The 21,491-nt window shown below is 45.9% G+C and overlaps 1 protein-coding gene across 3 annotated transcripts in view; it reads right to left on the minus strand.

Annotated features, from left to right (window-relative positions):
• Positions 1-284: 284 nt before the first annotated feature.
• SPEN (spen family transcriptional repressor) overlaps positions 285-21,491 on the minus strand; it is a 53,315-nt gene continuing 32,108 nt past the window's right edge. The window contains exons 4-15 of one of the 3 annotated variants that reach the window (XM_088463246.1): positions 17,650-17,807; positions 16,810-17,010; positions 16,299-16,450; positions 15,863-15,988; positions 14,134-14,247; positions 13,338-13,451; positions 12,272-12,372; positions 4,123-11,848; positions 3,585-3,956; positions 3,007-3,201; positions 2,328-2,486; positions 285-1,499 (exon numbers count right to left, since the gene is read on the minus strand). In XM_088463246.1, coding sequence (XP_088319372.1) covers positions 1,368-1,499; positions 2,328-2,486; positions 3,007-3,201; positions 3,585-3,956; positions 4,123-11,848; positions 12,272-12,372; positions 13,338-13,451; positions 14,134-14,247; positions 15,863-15,988; positions 16,299-16,450; positions 16,810-17,010; positions 17,650-17,807 — 9,550 coding nt within the window. In that variant the 3' untranslated portion in view covers positions 285-1,367. Of the gene's footprint in view, positions 1,500-2,327; positions 2,487-3,006; positions 3,202-3,584; positions 3,957-4,122; positions 11,849-12,271; positions 12,373-13,337; positions 13,452-14,133; positions 14,248-15,862; positions 15,989-16,298; positions 16,451-16,809; positions 17,011-17,649; positions 17,811-21,491 lie in introns of all 3 variants that reach the window. The other 2 variants (XM_088463245.1, XM_088463247.1) reach the window with 2 other exon arrangements.

Raw genomic sequence — 21,491 nt, forward strand, 5'->3', positions numbered from 1 at the left:
GCACAGTGATCTGGAAAAACCCTCATCGCATTATGAAAGACACTAGATGGTTTCCATGTTCGGGTGACACGGACACTGACGCCACTAAAAACCTTGGCTCCACCTCAAACAAAATTTGGAAGATTTTTTTTTTTAAAACCGATCTGTTTAGGTCACCAAACCCCCCCCCCCCCCCCCCCCCCCGAGACATTTGTCAGAGGCACAAAGCAGCTTCACATTTTGAAATCGCTCAGGAAAACAAGGTCAGACGGAAAATCAATACTTGCGATCAACGTAACTGTAAAAAGCCGTGCCAGTCTGGCTTGTATCAATTTTTTTTTTTTTTTAATAAAGTTTGTAATCCAATGGACACACACAAACAAAACGCCAGAATGGGAAGGGAAGGTGGTTCCATAAATTAAGAAGTGTCAGCAAAGAAAATAAAAATAAAATAAAAAAAGAAAGAGGGAAACATGGGAGGTTTTAAAAAGTCTTGTCCAAGTGTAGAACGCTTTCCCACAGATAGCAATGAGCGGAAAAATGTCTCAATGAAAAGCACTTATAAATGAGGGACGATACGTCTGAGTATGAAAATAAGATTCTTTTTGAAAACACATTTTTGGCACAGATTAAAAAAAATGCATGTCGTGGGGGTTTGATTTCTCTAAAGTCAGTATTATATATATTTATATATATATATAATATATATTATATATAATTATTTACACACGCCCGTGGAGTCCTATAATATCCAAGGAAAGGAAAATAGATCTCCCTTTTGTATGACCCCCCCCCCCCACCCCCCCCAATGTAAACTGTACATCCCATGAAGAGACGACTAGCGAGAAGTCCTCGGAGGAGATCAGCCGCACTTGCGAGAGGAAGATCAGCCGCCGTTCCAGTCTCTAACAATCAGCCTTTCCCGGTCGCGAGCCCCAATATTCACAGGTTCCTGATCACTAGTTCATTGAATCCAGGCTTCCCTATATCACAGCATGTCGCTCAAAAATATGACACACACCAAAATAAAAACGGGTAGGGGAATTCTGTACAAAGGGTACAAGTCACTAATTTAGTGCAAAGGCAGGTTCAGCTTTTTTTTCTTAAAAAAAAGAAAAGAAAACAAAACGAAAAAAACAAAACAAGCACACGAATAGTAACCATCTTGGAATATCCCGCATTGGATGGGCAATGGGATCTCGCAGTCTGTGTGCGTCAGTTTGTCCATGAGCAATATGTAAACATCCTGGAAAGCAGCATCGCTAGCTCCGTCCAGCGGCATCGTGAATCCTCGAGCACTGCAGGACGGTAGAGGGCACTCGCTCAGCGCCATTCTTCCTTACGGGTTTAGCGCGTCTTGGAGTGGTCAGTAATGACCGCGAGTGGTCTCATGCTGATGCAATGACGATCATTAGATGAGGAGAGATGTTGGAAACGCTGGCTAGTAGGTCCGGGGCGAGGCGGGACAGGTGACTCTCCGAAAATTCACAGGGCGGGAAGATTTGCAGAACATAGGCAGGCTGGAAGGACAAAAGGCTTGTGTGAGACATTGATGCTAGTGCCTGCACGTCTAACACTCCTGACTCCTCTAGTCTGTTCTAGATCAGCTAACGACAATCTGGTATTGTTCTATGACAGCTGCCGATTTTCCTATACTGTTCTAGAATTGCTGGCTCTTCCATACGGTTCTAAAATATTTCCCAAATTCTACACTATTCCAGAATACGGTCTTCTACATGGTTCTAGATCAGCTCCCGATTATGCTGTCTTGTTGTAGATCAGTCCCTGACTCTTCTATCTTGCCGAGTGATAGCGCTCGACTCTCCTGGACTACTCTATAATGCATTATAACAGGTCCCGACTCTTCTGGAATACTTCCAAACTCTTCTCTGATGTTCTAGATCAGCTTATGATTCTTCTGTACTGCTCTATAACCAATCCCAACTATTCAGACTTTTCTGATCTACAACAGTACCCAAATCTTCTGAGGGGTTTCTCCTATCCCTGCGGGTTTGTACCCTCCCATGACTTCCATTTTGGAAAGTACAAGTTTCTTTCTCATTCTAGTTTTCCATTCCTCCTCCTAACTCTGCAGCCGCAGCCTTCTCCCTACTATGTCCACCTCTGTCCCCTATAGATGGTAAGCTGGTTGTGCAAGCAGGACCCTCTCCCTTTTGTCTTCCATAAATAATAATGCTAATTACACACTGTAACGATGCATTGATGCGAAATTCTTTACTTGTTTGTACTAGTCTGTGCTTACGTCGGTTCTACTCTCCTTGTTCTGCACTACAGAGTCTTGTGCACCAGATATATAGGAGCTCAGTAAGTTCTGGCAGCAGCCGTACCTGGTTGGACCCCGGGTTGGGGACATTAATAATGCCAGCGGCCTGCTTTGCCTGCAGGTAAGTGATGAATGCAGCTTTCAGGGATTCGGTCTGGTTCACCACGTCCTCCTGATCACGGCCACAAGGAAGTGCGAGTAACAAGCAGTAGTCGCTCTCCACCTGCGTACACACATGAAACTGCTGTAAGTACAGTCTGATAATAAATTCAGTTTTTCCCGGGGATAATTGATTTCTGCCCTGCGTTCATGCGGGTTCGGTATGTTTAGTTGACATGAGGTGGTCAACAGACAACACATCGACACGTTCATGTCGTCTGCATGTAAACATGACAATGTTGGCAGGAAGTTTTTAACGCTATTTATGACGACATTTTCACTATGTCAATATTTAACATTTTAACAGTGTCGACACCATAACACAACATTCTGGCAACGACATCCTGACTACACAGCAGGTCTAGCGCGTCACAAACAAGCGTCAGCAGAATTTTGTTATAACTGTCACACCATCCATGCGAGAACATAGATGGTTATTTGTACTGGAAGCTAGAAGCTACATCCCTCCCCAGACCAGTACAAATGCCAGGAATGGAGAGGGTTCGGCACAGAAAGCAATGACCTAGTCGCTTCATCTGAGGCCAACAAACAATTGCAATGGTCCGGGTTTAAAGATCTCTCACCATCATGCGACGGGCGACCCCCTCTAGCTGTGTGGCTTCCAGCCGCATGCGCTGAGCAATCCTCAGTGGCGGCCCGCCCTCCGGAGCTGGCAGGGACCGATGAGCCAAGACATTATTCCCAGACACAAAGTGCAACTGTACGGCAGCCGTGTCATTCTTCAGCGCGAGGAGACCCTGCCATACAATGGGGTATTTCTGAAAGAAAGAAGTAAATCAAACTTAACAATTTTGCCTCTCTTCATAGGCACAGCCTTGCAAGGAAAGCGGTCACCGTGAACTATTTTACAAATCTTACATTATGTAACGAAAAAGGGCTAATTACTGTCTAAAGCCTGTGTCCTCTATGGAGAGGTGGTTTCATTTTCAAGAAACATCCTGACAGCGCTCAACTAGTTTATAACAATGATGTATAATACATTTTTACTTATAATCAGAGGGAGTTGGGGATCAGAAGAACCATGTTCTGGATAACTGTACACAACTCATAATAGCTCATGCATGAGAGGTCTCTGCTCCATTTCTCATATCGGACGGAAAATGTGCTACAGATGAACATCTGTCGAGAAAAGCAGACTCACCGTCAGCAGCTGAACCATATCCACAGACCTCTGGGAGGGGTCTTGCTTGGGGAGGGGCTGGACTTCTGTCCTGGGTAAGGAGCTTGCTGTTGAAGATAAGAAGGCAGATTGCTTCTGAGACTGGTGAGGGGAGGACAGCTCCGGTTTCATGCTGATGGTGACGGGGGATGGATAGGAAGTCTGAGGGGTATCCACCGATGTTCTCTGGAGGTGCTGAATATGGGACTCCATTTGCCCGGAATGCCGGCTAATGGTGGCATGGAGAGCCTGCTCACTAGCAGATGACTGTGACACTTTGGCATCCTGGCTTATTTGCGGTGTTTTGCTGCGCCCTGGGGGGTTTACATGTGAATGTTCACCATCAGGGCCAACCTGGAACAGAAAGGAAGATCAGAAAGGGAACAGATAATAGCCCATGATGGTAACTGAGTGTACACTGGGGTGTGGGAATACTGGTCAGACATAAGCCATCTCTCAACGTTTCAATTCTATCAAATGAGTAAAGACGTTTTAGCAGACAGATATTGAGTATTCTTACCTGGGAAGGGGTCATGTTCCGTGACTGCAAGCCAATGGGTGATGCACTAGGGAACTGAGGGTGAGAAAGCTGAGCGGCAGGATGATAGTTCCGAATATCTGTGTACACTGGCCGGTAGTCATGAAACGAGCTCCCAGAAGGGTGGATGAGAGGCACTCCATGAGGAACCACTACCGGCTGAGATAAGTTTAATCCAGTGAGCATTCTGGCATCAGTGTGTTGAGAATGGGACAATTTCCCATCAGGCTGTTTGGCCATTTCTTTCACCGGCTGTGGCGTTTTACTAGCTGGAGGAGTCTTTACTGGACCCTCAGGAGTTCTGGATTGCCTGGTCTCCTGATGGTGTTCACCAGCGGCAATGTGAGAGTGCATCATCATACGAACATCACGAGGCAATATGACATCTTGCGGAACGCTATACGGATCCAGGCGCATCCCCGAAGCAGACATGCGATAGTCATGTTGCATTACCAGCACATCTGACTGAACATGGGCTGCACCTCTGCTGACAGGGTGGTGGTAATGGATATCCTCCTCTGCAGCATGCTGGGAAGACAATGTGGGGAGTACCATCTCTCGAACAGGTGCTGGCTGAGGTGTGTTGGATCTTTGAGGTCGGACATCCATCTGAGGTGCTCTGGGAGAATGAAGTGCTTCCGATCTCATGCCGTACTGCAGCGGTGGGGTATTTATCCTTACGTCACCTTGAGACAGGTGACCAAGGGAGACTGGCTGACTTACACTATGAGGCGGCATGATGACAGTTTGCTCAGGGTGCATGCTAGGTATGTACTGAGGCACTGGTATTCCTGGGCCAAGCATAACAGAGGCATTGTTAGTTAAGGCGGAAGAAGCTGTAACACTGGGGTGACAAGACCGGCCAAATGGAGATGTCGAATGACCGGTAGTACAGGGAGAATGAGGCTCCTGTTTAATTCCAAGGTGTGGTAGGGCCCTATCTGTTGGCGTGCTCCTTCCGGAAGCTATGTGATTGGATTCTGGCTGAATTTTACCAGACAAAGAAGAATGGTGGGGGCTCATATTTGTAGGCTGGAGAACTTTTGACTCTAATTTTACATCTGCAATCTTTTTAGCAGCAGATACCATCTGTCCCGGCAACATCTGACCATGCATTAGAACAGGCGCTGCATTCTGAGTTAGCACTTTAACAGCTCCAGTCTGGGAGGAAGCATTAGGAACGGTGATGTGGCTCGATTCAGGCTTTTCCAAAGATAACCGCTCTTGCTTGATGGTCGAGATCACTGGTGATGCATTATACGGTTGGTAACCTGTCGGGGTTTGAGGCCCCTTTGGTAAGATCTGTGATGGGGCGAGTGGTTCCTGTTTAATTTGAGTCTTTGACACAGACTGCTGAATCTCAATATCAACCGCACTTGCTGGAGGGATCTGGCTGATTTTCGCACTGATCCGCTGGGGACCCTCTGTTTTTTGCCCAGAATAACTTAAGAGCATTACTCCTTGTGAGGTGTTGACTCTCAGGCCTGGGCTAGGACCAGTTTCAGCAGGCCTTTCTTCTAGAACAGTCATTGTTGGCTTCATGCAAGCACGGCTGTCATTTGTATTCTGCCTTGGCTTGATCTTCTGAGATGGGATGCAAGGTGGAGCTGGCTGGGGCTGCGCAGAATGCTTTGCTAATGTTATTCTTGGCAAATCATCAGGATCAAAGTTGTGGGGCATTCTACTAATAACGGAGGTAGCCTTAGGGGCCACTATATTTCCCTTTTCTTGAAAAACAGGGGCCTCAGCTGCTGGTGGGATAACAGTGTTGGTGAGTGGAACTGCCGATTTCTCTTCAGATAATGGTTTAATAGCTTCTACCTGGGGATGAACAGGTTCTTCCACATGTGAAGCAGAGACCGGCTCAGAAATAGCTGCCGTAACGATACTAGGAGCGCTGCTGGACGATGACACGTATTTAGGTTCCATTAATATCTTTCGTAAGGTGCTTGAGCTTGTATCCACGTCAGAAGCCTTGGTATCCGGGGGTAAAGCAGGAGGTGGAGTGGAAATAGCCGATCTCTCTTCATGTCTCACCATCCAGTCAGGTAATATTGCTGAGCCAGAATGTGACAGTAAAGGAGCTGGTGCTGCAGTTTTCCCCGGAGTAGCTGACAGAACGGAAGGTGTGGGGATGCCGGGTGGGGTAACGGGTGCATTTTCAGTACTTAAACGTAGTTTGAAGCTGCTCTGGCTAACATCATCGATGTACAGTGGTTGGGGTGAATCACATAAATTCATAGTGCCTGACAAATCTTCATCTTTAAATTCTTCATCGCCTGCCTTGGAAATGGCATCAGAAGCAGCATTCATGCTTGTATCAATCGCCTGCTTTTCAGGGTTCGATAATACAGCCACTTTTTCTGGCTGTACCTTTTGTCCTTCTTCGGAGCTCTTCTCATCTTTTTTAGGAGGAGATTTGCTTTGAACAGCCTCATGCACAAATTGACTGCTGTCCAACGTATCCCGATTTTTGCTGCCTCTTTGTTTTCTCTTGGAACTCGCCTTAGTCCGACCTCTTTGTTTCGGTAAGATGTCAGGGTCTTTCACAGGTTCGGCTTCCCTGGCAGAACCTGCAGACTCGCCGAGGCCAACTTCTGGTTCTTTGCCTTCCACCGATTCTGCCCGGCCAGAAGAAACTGGTGCAGGTGTTCCGCTCTGGGTGCCAGGGTTAGAATTAGCATGGAGTAGGCTTACTGCCGGGTTTGTCTCAGGCTCCAAGTCGTCTGGATGAGCAACAGTGGCAGCAGCAGGAACCGCAGGAGTATCAGACGGAACCTCGGCTTCCCCTGCAGGTGGATACGGTGGTGCTGGAGGAAAACTTTCTGCATCCGTAGAAATGTCACATATTATGGACCCTATAGCTGCTGCCAACTCTGTTTCACTGGCCTGGTGTGCAGGTTTATCGCCGTCCTCTTCGGAGCGAGCCTCTGACACTTCCCCGCCTTGAGCGTCTTTATAAGCTGGAACTGTTGCAGTCTCAGTGATCTTCTCTATGTTTTCAACGGCCTGCTCAAGTTCTATCTGCCGTGCCAGCTGTACTGCTTCGGGTGAAATTTCTGGATCTTTTAGGGCGTCTGCGTCTGGCGTTTCAGGGAAAGTCGCCTCAGTTGGTTTGGCAAAAGGTGGAGAAACATCTTCCTTTTGGGGGCTTTTTATTTTAACAGGGGAAACTACCAATTCCTCAGCATCTTCATGTGGTCGTAATGCACCTTTTACCTCATCAGCATTAAGCCGGATCTCCACGTTTTTCAAACGTGGAATGGTCTTTGAATTTTTAGGTCTTCCAACTTTAGATTTTGGAGCTTTTTCCGTTAGGATCTTCTTTTCAGGGACATCAGAAGTTGGGTTTTCCGCAGGGCACTTATCTGGCTCTACAGCTTTTAGATCGGGCTCTACTTCAGTCACTTCATCTTTGCTCAACTTTGGTTTGCAGTCCTGTTCCACAGTGGGTTCATTAACATCTTCATTTGAGTCTTCCAGACACTCGTGTGCTTGTGGTGTGGATTCACTTCTGCTTCTTTTACCCTGCTGGCTACTGGACACAGGGGAATGGCTCTGTTTTTGAGCCCGAGGAGACCTCCACCCCTCCATCGCCTTTGCATTTTCGGTTGGTTCCTTACATTCAGTGTCCTCGGTCTCTTGCTTTACTGCCTCTGCTTTAAAAGGAGACAGGTCCCCGCCAGGTTTTTTGCGGACCTTTGGAGGTCGCCCTCTTCTTGGTGTGTTGGGTACAACAACAGGAGGTTCTGTAACATCTTTCTCTGGTCTCTTTCGAGTTGATCGAGGAGTTTCTGACGGTTCCTTAACCAAAGACTGTCCTTCACTATCACCAGTGGTAGCATAAACAGATCTAACGTTTCTGCGCTTTCGAGACAAAGGTAGGCATGGCTCTGACACTTCAGGTTCTGTGACAGCACTTGGGGATTTGGCTGCACTCCTCGATCCTCTTTCATGTTCGCTTTTTACTTCCACATGTTTCGGGGTCTCGCCACGTGGAGAAGTTGAACGATTACGCTTTTCACGGTCAATCCTTACACTTTTCCTTGTGGCTGGTTTATCCGTGGTGTTAGACCTTTTGCCTTTATATGACTTTTTGTTTCTCACTGCAATAGGAGGTCCTGTTTCCACATCATTTTCAGGGATCTGTGGCTCTTCTACTTCTGGAACGGTCTCGTGCTTCTGACAGGCATCCGTATCAGTACTTGTGAAGGCAGGAGTTACTTCTTCAAAGGGCTCAATAGAGTCTTCTATCTTTTTGTCGAGCTTGGAAGGAGACGATGTTGGCGTTTCAATTTTTAGCTCCGTGGCCGGATCAGCTTCTGAAAACGATGCACCAGGTGTCGGTGGTTTTGTGTCCAGATCTGAAGAATGCTCAACAGGTGTAACCACTTCGGGAATTGGCGGGGCAGGCTGTACTTCAATTATGTCACCAACATTTTGCACAGTTTCCACTGGAATTGGTGGATGGACAGAAACAATCACAGGAGTAGCAACTTTAGGAAGCTTGGTTTCCTCAAGGGGTGCTTCACAGGGCTCTGATGGCTTTTCTTCTGTGGTCTGAGGAGGACATGGTGGTGGTGATCTCTCAGCAACTATCTTCTCTTGTACAACTGCAACAGGTTCTTGTTGAGCTGCTGATACAACTGGAAAAAATGATTTAACCTCTCGTTCTTTGCATTCAGAGTCTGGTGTCTTTGGCTGACTCTCCTTCTCTTCAGGTTTTTCTGCTTCTTTGGGTCTCTGTTCTTTTTCTTTGTCTTTCTGCTGCATTCTTGTGAGCTCAACAAATCGGCTGTGGAAGAGCACCACGGGTTCCTGCAAAAAGTCAGGGGTGTTACTTATGCCGTCAGAAGAAAGCTGCCTCCCATAAGGTCGCAGGACGCCGAGATCAGTGTCATCGTCTTTCCTTTCAAGATGTTGAAGACGTTTTGAGTCTTGCTCGAAGATAGAGCTGTGAAGGAAACGGGAGGCAAAGAGTTCTTGTTTTTCCTGTTCTTCTTCTTTGTGGTCGTCTTTCTTATCATCCAACTTCCCATCGGAATCAGGTTTTATCTTTTTCTTTTTCATGTACCAAGACGGTATTGGTCTTGGAGCAGAGTCCACTTTTTCCTTGTCTTTGTTGCTGCGGAAGTTAGCAAACCGGGAGTCCCAGTCTAAAAAAGACCAGTTTTCCTCACGAGAAGAAGAAAGGGATTTGGCTCTCTCAAGCAAAGCTTTCGTATCGGGGGTGATGGTTTTATCTAATGCAAAAGAGTAAAACTTATTCCTCTCCAGAGAGGCAGACAACCTCTCTTCCCTGTCCCTCAGCTTTTCTTCTCCATCTCGTAATAAAAAAGAAAACCTTGAACCATCTAGCAGGGAAGAGACTTTTGGTGAGAATGACTTCGGATCGCTGTCTTCGTCAGAGTCTGAGGGAACCTCGCCAGGTTCTAGGTCCCTTGAGCGCTTTCTGATGCCCTCCCTTTTTATTATGTTGCTGGGAAAACAAACATCCACTCTATTGCTGTCTGATTTGGTTTGGCATTCCCATTTACCATATTCTTCCTCAGGGCTCTTGATGGTCAATTTACCTTTGGCAGAGTCAGTCATTTGTTCCTTCTTGGATAATTCGGGGGTTATTAATTTATAATGTTCATCTTTAAGACCTATGTTGGGGAACATCACCTTCTCATCTACCTGAGAAGAATCCTTGAATTCTTTGATTGGCATTAATCTTGGGGACCCTAAGGTATAATCATCCTCATTAAATGGGAAAGGCCGCATGCTTGGAGAAAAAGAGGTTCTCTCAGAATCGTCGCTTATCTGGCGTGAACTTCTATAATTCCTTTCTGGCTTGGTGATTTCAAACTCCAAGTGATCAGTCTTTTTTTTTTTACTTGGAGGAGAGTCATCCGTGACGTCCTGAGGTGGTTTCCCCACTTCATGCACAAGACTGCGCCTTTCGTATTCCTCGGCTTCTTTGTTTGGACTCCCAAACTTTTCAGACTTCAAAATCTCCAGCTCCATCTGCTGCTTCAGCTTGCGGCTTTGCTCCATCTGTTTCCTGTAACTCTGAGTATAATCTATATCGATTGCAAGTTTTTCTTCATGTTCCGATCTCTCCAGGCCAAGTGCCTCTCTCGAAAGGTTACAGTACATTTTTGTATCACATTTCAAAGAGTCTTTATCAACATCTTCCGACAACTGTACATGTCTCTGAAGAGTTTTCATAAAGTTGATCTTTGTATAGGAGATCTCTGGAGAGTCGAACGGTTCATCTACTGGCTCTCCTAACCGAAACTGCAGATCTGAATTAGGGCGTAGAGAGGAACCAACTGACAATTGGTCTTGTCCATCTTTAGGGCTGTTGACAATGAAAAGTCTCTCAGATTTGTTCTTGCCAATGTCTCTCTTTAAAAGTTCTTTCCTCGAACCCTTCCTTTCAAAATTCCCTTCTCGAAGCAAGTTCAAATCTCTTGAGGATACAGGCTCTAGTTGCTTCCTTGAGCCTACACGAGCATCTTCCTCATCTGGGTTACTTCGTCGAACATCAAGTTTTTGCCGGTCACAATTCAAAGCTGCATCAGCAAACCTCCTCTTTCGCGCCTCTAACTTGTCCAAATCTGCAGTCATGGGGCCCTCTGTAGGTGGCTCTGATTTTAAGTGCTTTTTTAGTTTTTGTTTCCCCTCCTTGTCTACTGCTTCTACATGGCTGGAGAGAAGCTTGTCTTTTGGCACTTTATTCCTTACGGATTCAGCTTTCACTTGCTCAAACTTGGGTTGCTCAAGTCTAATCATCTGAATTTTCTGATCCGACGATGGGGACTTTATCGACTCACTGTCAGACTTGTTCTTAGCCGATTTTTCTATTCCAGACGGATCATAGACCTTCCCCTCCTTTTCATTGACTCTTGTGAGAACTACGCATGGCATGAGCTCCAAGCGGTTTTTGGATGCGGAGTCTTTGTCATTCTTCTCTTTGGCCAGCAGCTTGCTGCTCCCTTTTTGTTTTTCTAGGCTGGGCTCCTTTTCATTATCTTGATCCGTCTCCGAAGACTGTGAGCTCGTTGAATGATTTTTAGACTTTCGCTTTGTCCGATCAGGTTTATCTTTATCAACTTTCTCTGCCTTTTCCTTACGCAATGGTCGCTTCTCTTTATCGGATCTCTCAGAATCAAAAGTGCGCTCCTTCTCAACTTTCTCACCTTTGATGAATCGTTCGGGCCTAGCTTTGTCAGTTTTATCGAATCTCGAAGGGGAAACGGAGCTGCAACTGCCGCTACGATCAGAAGAACGGCTGTAGATCCTGCGTTCTGGGTCACTTGCAATTCTCTCCGATTGTGATGGTGACCCTGCGGGACTCTGGGGTCTTCTCGAGTGGGTTGGACTTTGGCTGCGTTCTGTCTGCCTCCGCTCACTATCCCGCTCTCTATCAGGGTCGAAACGCTCTCGTTCCCGCTCCCTTTCTCTCTGCCTATAACTGTATTCACGGATATCCTGGTCATATGGATCCCTGAAGTCTCTATATTCTCTTGATTCATCAATGTAACGCTGCTCATAGTATTCGCCTTGGTAAGAATCCCATTCAGGGTAGAACTCTCTGCTCCTGGCAGGGTACTCCCTTCTCGTTTCCTCCGTATATGTGCCTGTTGTACGGACACTTTCATAATAAGTCCGATCCGTTGAAGTAAACTCATGATAGGAACCCCTCCGCGTTTCGTCGCCTCTGAAAAAAAGAAAGTGCGATAAGTTGGTTTCTGATCATAATCTTGTGATGCAGCCTGATAAAGGAAGGGAAATACAAAACAGATTGGCAATAAATATTGATCGGCTTTTACAGACAGAAAATAGGTACAAAGTAGGTTTGCTAAGCAAAATGTTCATTCTAGCACCCTGCACCTTTTTAAAACCCGAACAGTTCCTCTTTCCTGCCAGGGGTCACCATCTTCTCTGGTGCTTCTAGCACACTCTGGTCCATCTCAGCAGTTTGTGGCTGAGTGTGCTAGAAGAACCAGAGCAGAGAGAGACACCCCCAAGGCAGGAGAGAGCAACTGCACAGGTTTTGACAGGTGCAGGGTGCTAGAATGAACACTAAAACAAGGTTTTACAGTCAGACATCCAGGCACACCCAGAAATGGTGACAACTTACCTTCTCTCAGATATTATTTCATAGATGTCCCGTATATCCTGTCCCGAGGACTCCATGGAGCCGTAGAAAGCCAACTGACTCTCCTGGTTTGCAAAATCCACCTTAAAAAGAATAGAGAATGCCAATAATTTATGTGAACGTGCCCAAAGCATTCAAATTGAAAAAGAGCGCTGTAGATGAAACAAAAGCAGGAGGATCGTCGGGATGTAAATACTACAAGTAATGGGCAGTATATGAAATGCTCCATGTACTTTACGTAGCAATCACTTAAAATCAGGTTTTGCGTAATGTATGGCTCTCATTCTTTCACCCAGGATGAGTCAACTGAATGTCAACCGTAGGCAGTTTAATACAAAATTAAATGACACATTAATACCAAATGCACTCCCCCTCCCCCCCCAAAATTATATGAAATGTGTAATGCACAAAACCTGATGTCAGGTGAAAAAGAAAAACCCAATATGCTGCTTTTTGCATTATGAGAGCTTTCCACAGCACGTGTGATGGAAGCAACTGCTACGTTATTCATGAGAGATCGCCACAAAAAAGACATAACAGGAGGAAGGTCACAGCTGCAGGGAAAGTGGAAATGGTATGGTACAGGCAGGGAGTTCCAGACATCGGGAAACAAATGTTTAGAGGCAGAATGTGTAAGCCTATCCGATGTGCGGGGATGGCGAGCTCTATATAATTAGCGTCTATTAGAGGTCATCAATTGTCCACTGACCACACACAGAAATGTTGTAAAAAATACAACACAACGGGACGCAATTCAGAAACTGAATCCGCACCCCAGGAAATTCGGATTTATCTTGGTGTAGAGGTTTTAACTGCTTACCAGTAACAAGAGAAGTTTATAGAAACGACAACACCAAGAAGCTCAGAGACACAAGGTTGGCGCTCGGCTACAAAATGGCTTCACTTCTGCCTAAAAAAAGTGCTGGGGACGCCGTGCTTAGCTTACCAGCTCCCCCCAGGTCATTATTAATCCCCTGCCAAAAGTTTAGAAAAAAGTATAAATCAGAATTTAAATTTTGATGCACTTATTAAGGTGGTCTCTGCACACCTTAACGATATTCCCACCAATCTTCCTCCCCTTGGTCTCTTTTACAGCTGCTTGGGCAAATTCAATCTCATTGTAGAGAACCAGAGCCATGCCTTTAAAGCGATCATACACCACCTGTCGGGAGAAAAACAAAACAAAAAAAGGACACATAAGAGCCTCGTCCACTGGGGACTTGGTGAAAGATCAGTGTTCATCTTGTCTCGTTTTCAATGAGGATTCTGACTCAAGGGGGGCGTCTTGTATCCCACGTAGCAAAATGGACTCCGTTTATTGGCTGGACGGTGAGTGGGCTAATTTGCCTATGGTTTGGCCCCATTTCTAAAAGGATTTATTACCAGGCTCTTTAAGGAATAATCAGCTATACCGTATAAAAATCCCTCTAATTTATTGTTACTGGTAAGACAGCTGTGGGCTTGTACGGAGGCACAAATGAGAGCAGCCTCACTGAGCGATGATATATATGAAAGTATAACGTGTGCCGCACCCTCTCCACAAACCACTGATCGGGGAAAAGCTGAAGCTCACACATATATAGTGTCATCGGCAATACAGATGGTGCAGGCTGTTGTGTCTATAGGTGTACTATCAATGACTATTACAAATACGGTCAGACCAGCTCATTACGACGTAATCTAGTTGTTTTTTTCGTTTGTTTGTTTTGCTTTTTTTTTTTTTAGTAAGCGACCATGTCGTCTGACGATATATGTAATCGTAATCAAAAAGGAGGAAAGGACAGGAAAGAATTAAGAAGATGCAGGAATTACTACATTACCAGCTCATTGTAACCCCAACCTACCTTTAGTACAGGCCCATAGCGGCTAAAGTGGCGAGTTAGATACTGTTCAGTGACGCCGGAGGACAGGCCATCTATCCACACACAGTTGGTAGGCATGCTCTTCCCAAATCCCAGCTGTGAACAGAGAGGACAGTATGTTGTAGTATTACAGGCGCTCTATACTCAGAACGTCACTCAAACTGTGCCTAAGTACAGACGGCCATATAGGTTACGCATCGCGTCAGGCTCTTTTGGGATAGGCTAGAACTCTGTGTCGGGGTAAGAAGCTGCCACCCAGACATTCTAATGCACTTAATGACCTGACACCCATTCGCTGCTGCTGGACCCCTACGCTCAGAGAGGATGACAGCACACAAGTGGGTCTGACGAGAGTACATGGGATTATGGTAACAAGAAAAGATATGTTTCCTTAGGGCAGGCCTGGCCAACCTGCGGCTCTCCAGCTGTTGGGAAACTACGACCCACCTTGCTTTCCCAGCTGATTGGTGGGAGGGTATGCTGAGAGTACCTGAAGAGCCACAGGTTGGCCAGGCCTGCACAAGTCACTGTTACATTAATCTGTTGATGTTAATGTTAAGCAGACACTGAAAGCTCCAGCTACATATTTATCCATTTATCTATGGCTATTTCTACAAATCCACAGCACTGAATACCATCACTGTTTCCCATCTCTCTCCTGCTTCAACTGCATACAAGGTAAGGGCCTACCGGCCACAAACGAGACTGACGGTAACTAGAACCAGATAAAACTGACCGTCGGAGCTCAACAAATAACAGTAATGGAACCCACTAGCGTTTAGCACATTCGCCCCACTGGTTTCCGGGTCTGCTGTGGTGTGAGGGGTCTAATCTCCATGTATGCAGACTCAATAACCCAGCGCTCACCTTTAATGTTACTAGCCATTGCATTGTGATGCAGGTGTGTACGCATAGGTTGTAAGCAGACAATGAACTGAACAAACAATCAACAGGATAAAGGATTGTAACGGATTGAAAATAATCGATCGTGATCTAAAACCATGACTGGTGTCATCAAGGGTTAATATTATTTCAAGTACTATACTATGATAGTGTTGTGATGTTAAGTAATCAGAGGTAGAGAGTCATCTTAGAGCGAAGAAACGCGTTGGTGGATTACAAAACACCACAATACCCCGAAGCACATATTACCCCCTGGATGCCATATACTGCTTTCAGCGAGCGGTGATACCCCAGTCTCTGGCCGACACGCCAGCCCTCGTGTTGGGCAGTGGAGCGCTGGTCGCAGAAACCCAACAGCACCCGTGCAGAAGACCGCACTGCAGGGGGGCGCACCATCGGATGGGATTGCAGACCGTATTCAGCAACGAGCCATTTGAACACGGTAAAGATAAATCCTTGTTGACATTTCCACAAATACCGTGGTATGGAACATCGAACATACTAACATCCAAGATGCACCTTATTTAATGGACTACTTAGATGCAGCCTCCGATTTATTAGGCAGTTACCGATCGCTAATTACAAGGAAGGACGCACGATTATGTGGCGATAAACTCACATGAGCCTTTAGTGACACCGATGCATGCACACCATCTCAGGCGGATTAATTAGCACCACCATACTATCACAGCTATGTAAATGACAGCATTGGAGGAGCTATTGAAGCAGAAATTGGTGACATGCGCCTCCGATTTTCCCAGATCCCACCTCAGTTGGGGCAGACACTATTCAGTATTGTGCTATATACCTTCAAACGGTTTTTCCCCAGATATTCTCCATCCATCTTCTTAATGGCTTTACAGACGCTTGTGATGTCGCAGTACTGCAGAAACGCATACTGAGGAACCCCATTCACCTTCTTAACGTCAATATCCTGGACAGCAGGAGAGAGGAATACAGTCAAATCAATAGCAGCATGAAACCCAGCTGAGATGGCTGCAACTAAACTGGATTAGACACGGACAGACGCAAAATTACAGCCAGGTAAGGGGCCAATGGCAAGGCATCAGATTGCCGGTCTGGGGAGAGACTGCGGGAAGTCTGATGTAAGTGTGCAGATTTAGTGGCCTAAACTCCCCGCCTGCTGTTACCCAGCATTTCATAGCTGCCCACAGACCTGATAACTGGGGAGGGACGGGATCGGACCAGACCACGGGTTACAGAACAGGGCAGAGCAGACGTACCACAATCTCCCCGAATCGCTGGAAAACGTTATGTAGGTCGAGGTGAGTGGTGGTTTTCTCCAAGTTACCGATAAAGAGAGTCCTGGTGGCCTTGGGGTGAAATTCATCTATTCTCTCGTCCAGAGGCCGGAATTCATTTTCACTTTCAGTTTCTATAGGGAATATAAAAATCAGCTGTCACTGCTAGCACTGCAAGGACTAGACGGGGCGTCTGTATAGTGCACTGACAGGGTAACATTTATATAGTGCCTACATATCACGCATCAAAGCTTATAATCTAACACACACCAGGGTTCTTTTCATGAGCATCCAACTATGCATATGGACCGTTTGTGGGAAACAAAGCCCCCAACTACACATAGAAAGAACAATGCTTGGAATAGAACCCACAGCCCTAAGTGCAGTAATTGCAAACTGGGACATAAGCAGAGGATACAGTCTCCCAAAACAAGGCCGAAGGTCAGTCCAAGCATCGGTGATCATTCATGATCAGGCTGACAGGGTAACATACCTGGTCCCACCCACGCAGTGACCTCAATCTGCATGCCAAAGAAAAGTTTGGCTTTGGAGGCATTAAGTGCTTTCTCTTGATCTTCCTGCTGCCTGAAAAAGACCAGGCCGTATCTCTCCTCGGACACGCCGTGTATCTGCACAGACGTCACCTTCCCGTACTTCTTGAACTCATGAAAAAGGCCATCTTTAAGGCTTGTATCTGGAAACAAAACACAGACATCTGTTACAGAACCGGACCGGAGAACCCAATCAGAGCGTCGTCACATTACACTGCTGGGAAATACAGCCAATTAGGATATAGTGGGCCAAAACTAAAGCGTATCACAGGACGGGACAGTAGGAGTAGTCTGTAACCTACGCATGTGACTGTTCCACACACAGCGAGATACTATGTCCCCCGTTATCACCTATATTTGGGTAAGTGTACCCTTCAATGGTATGACACAAAGGAAGACTGTCCTGCAAAGGAAATAAGACCTTTACCATGAATACAGCCAGTACATGTGTATTTGTGACTCCTCTATACATAAAGTGACATAGATGAAAACACCGTCTGTAAGTATCCAATAACACAAACCCCTACTATGGTCTCCTGTCCATCTCCTTCATTACAGGACAGACGGAACGTACACGTTTATCTGGACAAGGAATTTAATGAATTTGGATAGTTGAAAAGTAACAGTCGTAAGTTTTTGTTTTGTGTTTGAAATGTAGAAGTTTAGAAAAAGTATCTGGTTCTGTGGCTTTTGGGACCACTATATAGGCTAAGAATAAGGTATGGATATCGTATAGGGTGTCCCAAACCCCCCCAACCTAGAGAGAAACAGCACATATCTACCTGTAGAGCGCACAGGGAGATTCTGAACCTTGATCCCAAAACTTTTGCGCGGTTCATCCTTATCCAGCGATAAAAGCGGCTGGGACGGAGGAGCTGGGACAGCGGCGGACTGCACCGACCTGGCAGGAGACTCATCGCTGGAAGAACTGCTGGAATCACTGCTGTAAAAGAAGCAATTCCGGTTAGGCTGGCTATTGCTGGAGAGGCACCAGCTTTAGTGGAACTACAAGTCCTAGCATGCATCTTATACTAACCCAATCTACACAGAATGGATGAATGGGAAAGTTCTTAATCTAGGTGCAACATGACAATGGCGATAATATATTCCAAACCTGCAGGCAGATACAAGTAAGTGGCACCAGACGCAAACAGATAGGAAGAAAGTAATTCACTTCTAAGACGCTGCTGTCTGTTTGGGCTTTTCCAATTAATGGAGACATCTATCTAGCACAACAACACAGATCTGCAACCGGTCTGATAAAGGGATATGGGGGCGATATCTTTCTTCATCAACAGTCATTTGGGCAAAATTATCATTTCTAAACAAGACCGTGACGTGTAAAGGCGGGTAAATGAAACAACTGAATCCATGTAAAGTGCTGACATCTGTTTATCCACAAGGGGGAGCCGGACGCTTGCAGCTAGACCCAGCAGGTTCCTACCACTGCAGCGCTCAGCAATAGTTTCATAAGCAACATATAACGCAACACATTTCAGGAATTAACTGTGAGCTGTGGTCAACAGAGGGGGGACAATAAGGTCGTAGGCGGTCAACCGGCACATTGGTCACTGCAAACAGCCAACTGTATAAATGACTAGTAATACATTGAGATCACAACCCAGCATCCCTTGTGCAGAGGTCTCCAGCCGTGGCCCAGAGACAGACATTCCTCCTATACACACACACAAATGAAGGAGGAGGATCAGTGGCACAGAGGGGATGCCATGTTATATAAGCATGGAGGACATGGGTCATGTCTGGGGACAAAACACAAACGGTCGTTAGATTTACCTTCTATTCTAAGCAAACCTCATCACCACTCAGGTAACTGTGCCTGATAAAGTCCCTCAGCGTTGCAGCCAGCAGCTAATGCATGTACCATGTATGTGTAATACAAGCACTGCATACCTGTACATGTTATAGAGCCCCATAGGAATCTGACAGGTCTTCACCTGCTAACCCTGTAACACTATCCAGACATACAAAGCAAAACCAATTACAGACAACGGAGGGGACTTTGGAAAACATTCACTTAAGGGAGTGAACACTAATGTTCTATATACACACAACCTGCAGGTCATTTTATACAATATTTTTAATAATTTTGTGTATCAAAAAAAGTTTGTGTACATACATGAAATTCATTTATGTTTCATAGACACCTTATACACAGAGCCTGAAGGCTATTTTACAATATATTTTAATAATTTTGTGCTTTAAACAAAGTTTGTGCACATTGAACCATCAAAAAGCAAAGTTGTCACTTTCTCAGTCATGCTAAAAATATTCTGTATTTCGGAATATTTGGATATGGGAGGCTCAGCCTGTAGAAGCGACAAACCTACGTTGCTAGCGCACACTGACCACTGGGGTTTCCCGCGTTCGTACATCTGTGTGCGACAATCTGCGTAAGAAGTGCTCCGATGCGAGTAGCCACGGCTTTTCTTCGCACCGGGTTCTGTTGCGTTTCATCTGTGTTATACCAGTTCCTGTGCAACTAGATTTGCAGCCTGGCGTCTAGTACACTGTGAGCAGCTCTTGTGCTGTGTCTGCGATGCAACCAAGACGCAAAATGTAAAGACAAAAGTATTCTAGAGGTTCCCAAACGCGGTCCTCAATGCTCCCCAACAGTCCAGGTTTTAGAGATAGCCATGGTTGAGCACAGGTGGTTAAATCAAATTCACTGAGGTTCTAAATAAGTCACCTGTGCTCAACCATGGATATCTCTAAACCCTGAACTGTTGGGGAGCTTTGAAGACCTCCGGAATATTCTGTGTGTTTCGGAGCATCTCAGTCTTGTGCCGTATGGTGTAAAGGAAGCTCAGTGTGTGAACACACATTATTATTATTATTATTATCATCATTTATTTATATGGCGCCACAAGTGTTCCGCAGCGCCTTACAAAGTACAAAAACAAATTGTATACAAGTGACTTACAGAACAATAAAATACAGGACATGGATAATATATATTGCTACATTAGCGACCATATCACCTAGATAAGCAACAGAGCGTAAGCAACAAAGTGTTAGGTGCCCTAGTGGTGAGTAAGAAGTAAATGACACTATAGTAAGGAGAAGCACAAGAGGGTAGATGGCCCTGCTCGTGAGAGCTTACATTCTAAAAAGGTGGGGGAAGACAAACTGGGTTGACACAGATGGGGACGAAGGTGCATGTAGCAAGGAGTTAGAATGATAGCTGGAAGGCTTTGATGTAGTAGTGGGTCTTGAGAGCCCGTTTGAAGGATTGCAAAGAGGTGGAGAGTCTGATTGGGAGAGGGAGAGAGTTCCAGAGGTGGGGAGCAGTGCGGGCAAAATCTTGGAGGCAGGAGTGGAGGAAGTAATCAGCTGGCATGAAAGGCGGCGTGCATTAGTTGAACGAAGAGAGCGGAGAGGAGAGTGAAGGGAGATGAGATCAGAGATGTATATGGGGGAAGATTGGGTGAGGGCTTTGTGAGCGAGCGTGAGAACCTTAAATTGGACTCTGAAAGGGAAGGGGAGCCAGTGTAGGGCTTGTAGGAGAGGGGAGGCAGATGCAGAATGTTTGGAGAGGAAGATGAGCCGAGCAGCAGCATTAAGGATAGACTGGAGAGGAGAGAGATGGGATTTGGGGAGGCCAGATAGGAGGAGGTTACAATAGTCCAATCTGGAGATGACCAGTGAGTGTATGAGGGTTTTAGTAGCATCCTGGGTGAGATAGGGTCTGATCTTAGAAATATTTTTGAGATGGAAATGACACATCTATAGTTATAACCCACAGAATGCATAATTACCAACAAAACATATGAGTAGAGGGGGGGCTGCCTGCAAGAGCAGGTCTCAGTGACTAGGTGAGATTCCAAGACATGATTAAAAGGGTGGGGGGGGGGCTAGGTGAAAGCCTGACTGATCGAGGAAGAGCATTCCAGAGGACGGAAGCAGCACTTGAGAAGTTCTGAAGGCAAGAGTAAGGCTGGGAACACATCGATGTGTATCCCAGCCGACCAGAGGCCCGATGGAACGATATATCAGTTGGCAGCACGCACTGCGATGTGCCACTGCACGATAGAGCCTCCCATCCTCCACTTACCTTCATACCGTCATCAGCGACATCGTCCCATTTGACGTGCAGCACAGCCAACGGGACGACATCGCTGACGTACGCACACATTAAACAGTAGGTCGTCCATAGATCATCCAATAGATCTTCTAATGTGTACGTGGCCTTAGAGGAAGTGATCAGGAGTGGAAATGAAATTGCGTGGCTAAGTGATGTAAACCAGCCACGCTACTTCGTTTTCTTACAACATAATTAAAACCTCTGATCTTAGGACGGGAACACATGGTGTATAGTCACACTACACTCAGAGGCCTTTCTGATCTATTTAATTGAACCATTGTCATTTCCATTGGGCAAATGCTGTCGGTGCTATTTATAACAGAGCCCACAACGTGCACAGACACTAATGCTGGGTACACACTGGCAGATATATTGGCCAATCAATTGATCGGCCAATGTATCTTGTGTGCGTTGTCCAGTGTGTAACAGCGATGTGAACAATGTCGTTCACAGATCTATCGCGACGTCTGCGCTGCACAGCCGATGCCCAATTTATCTGCAGGTATAATACTGTGCAAAAGT

The sequence above is a fragment of the Taudactylus pleione genome, unplaced genomic scaffold (genome assembly GCF_031769625.1).
Source record: "Taudactylus pleione unplaced genomic scaffold, aTauple2 ptg001334l, whole genome shotgun sequence".
NCBI classification, from domain to species: domain Eukaryota; kingdom Metazoa; phylum Chordata; class Amphibia; order Anura; family Myobatrachidae; genus Taudactylus; species Taudactylus pleione.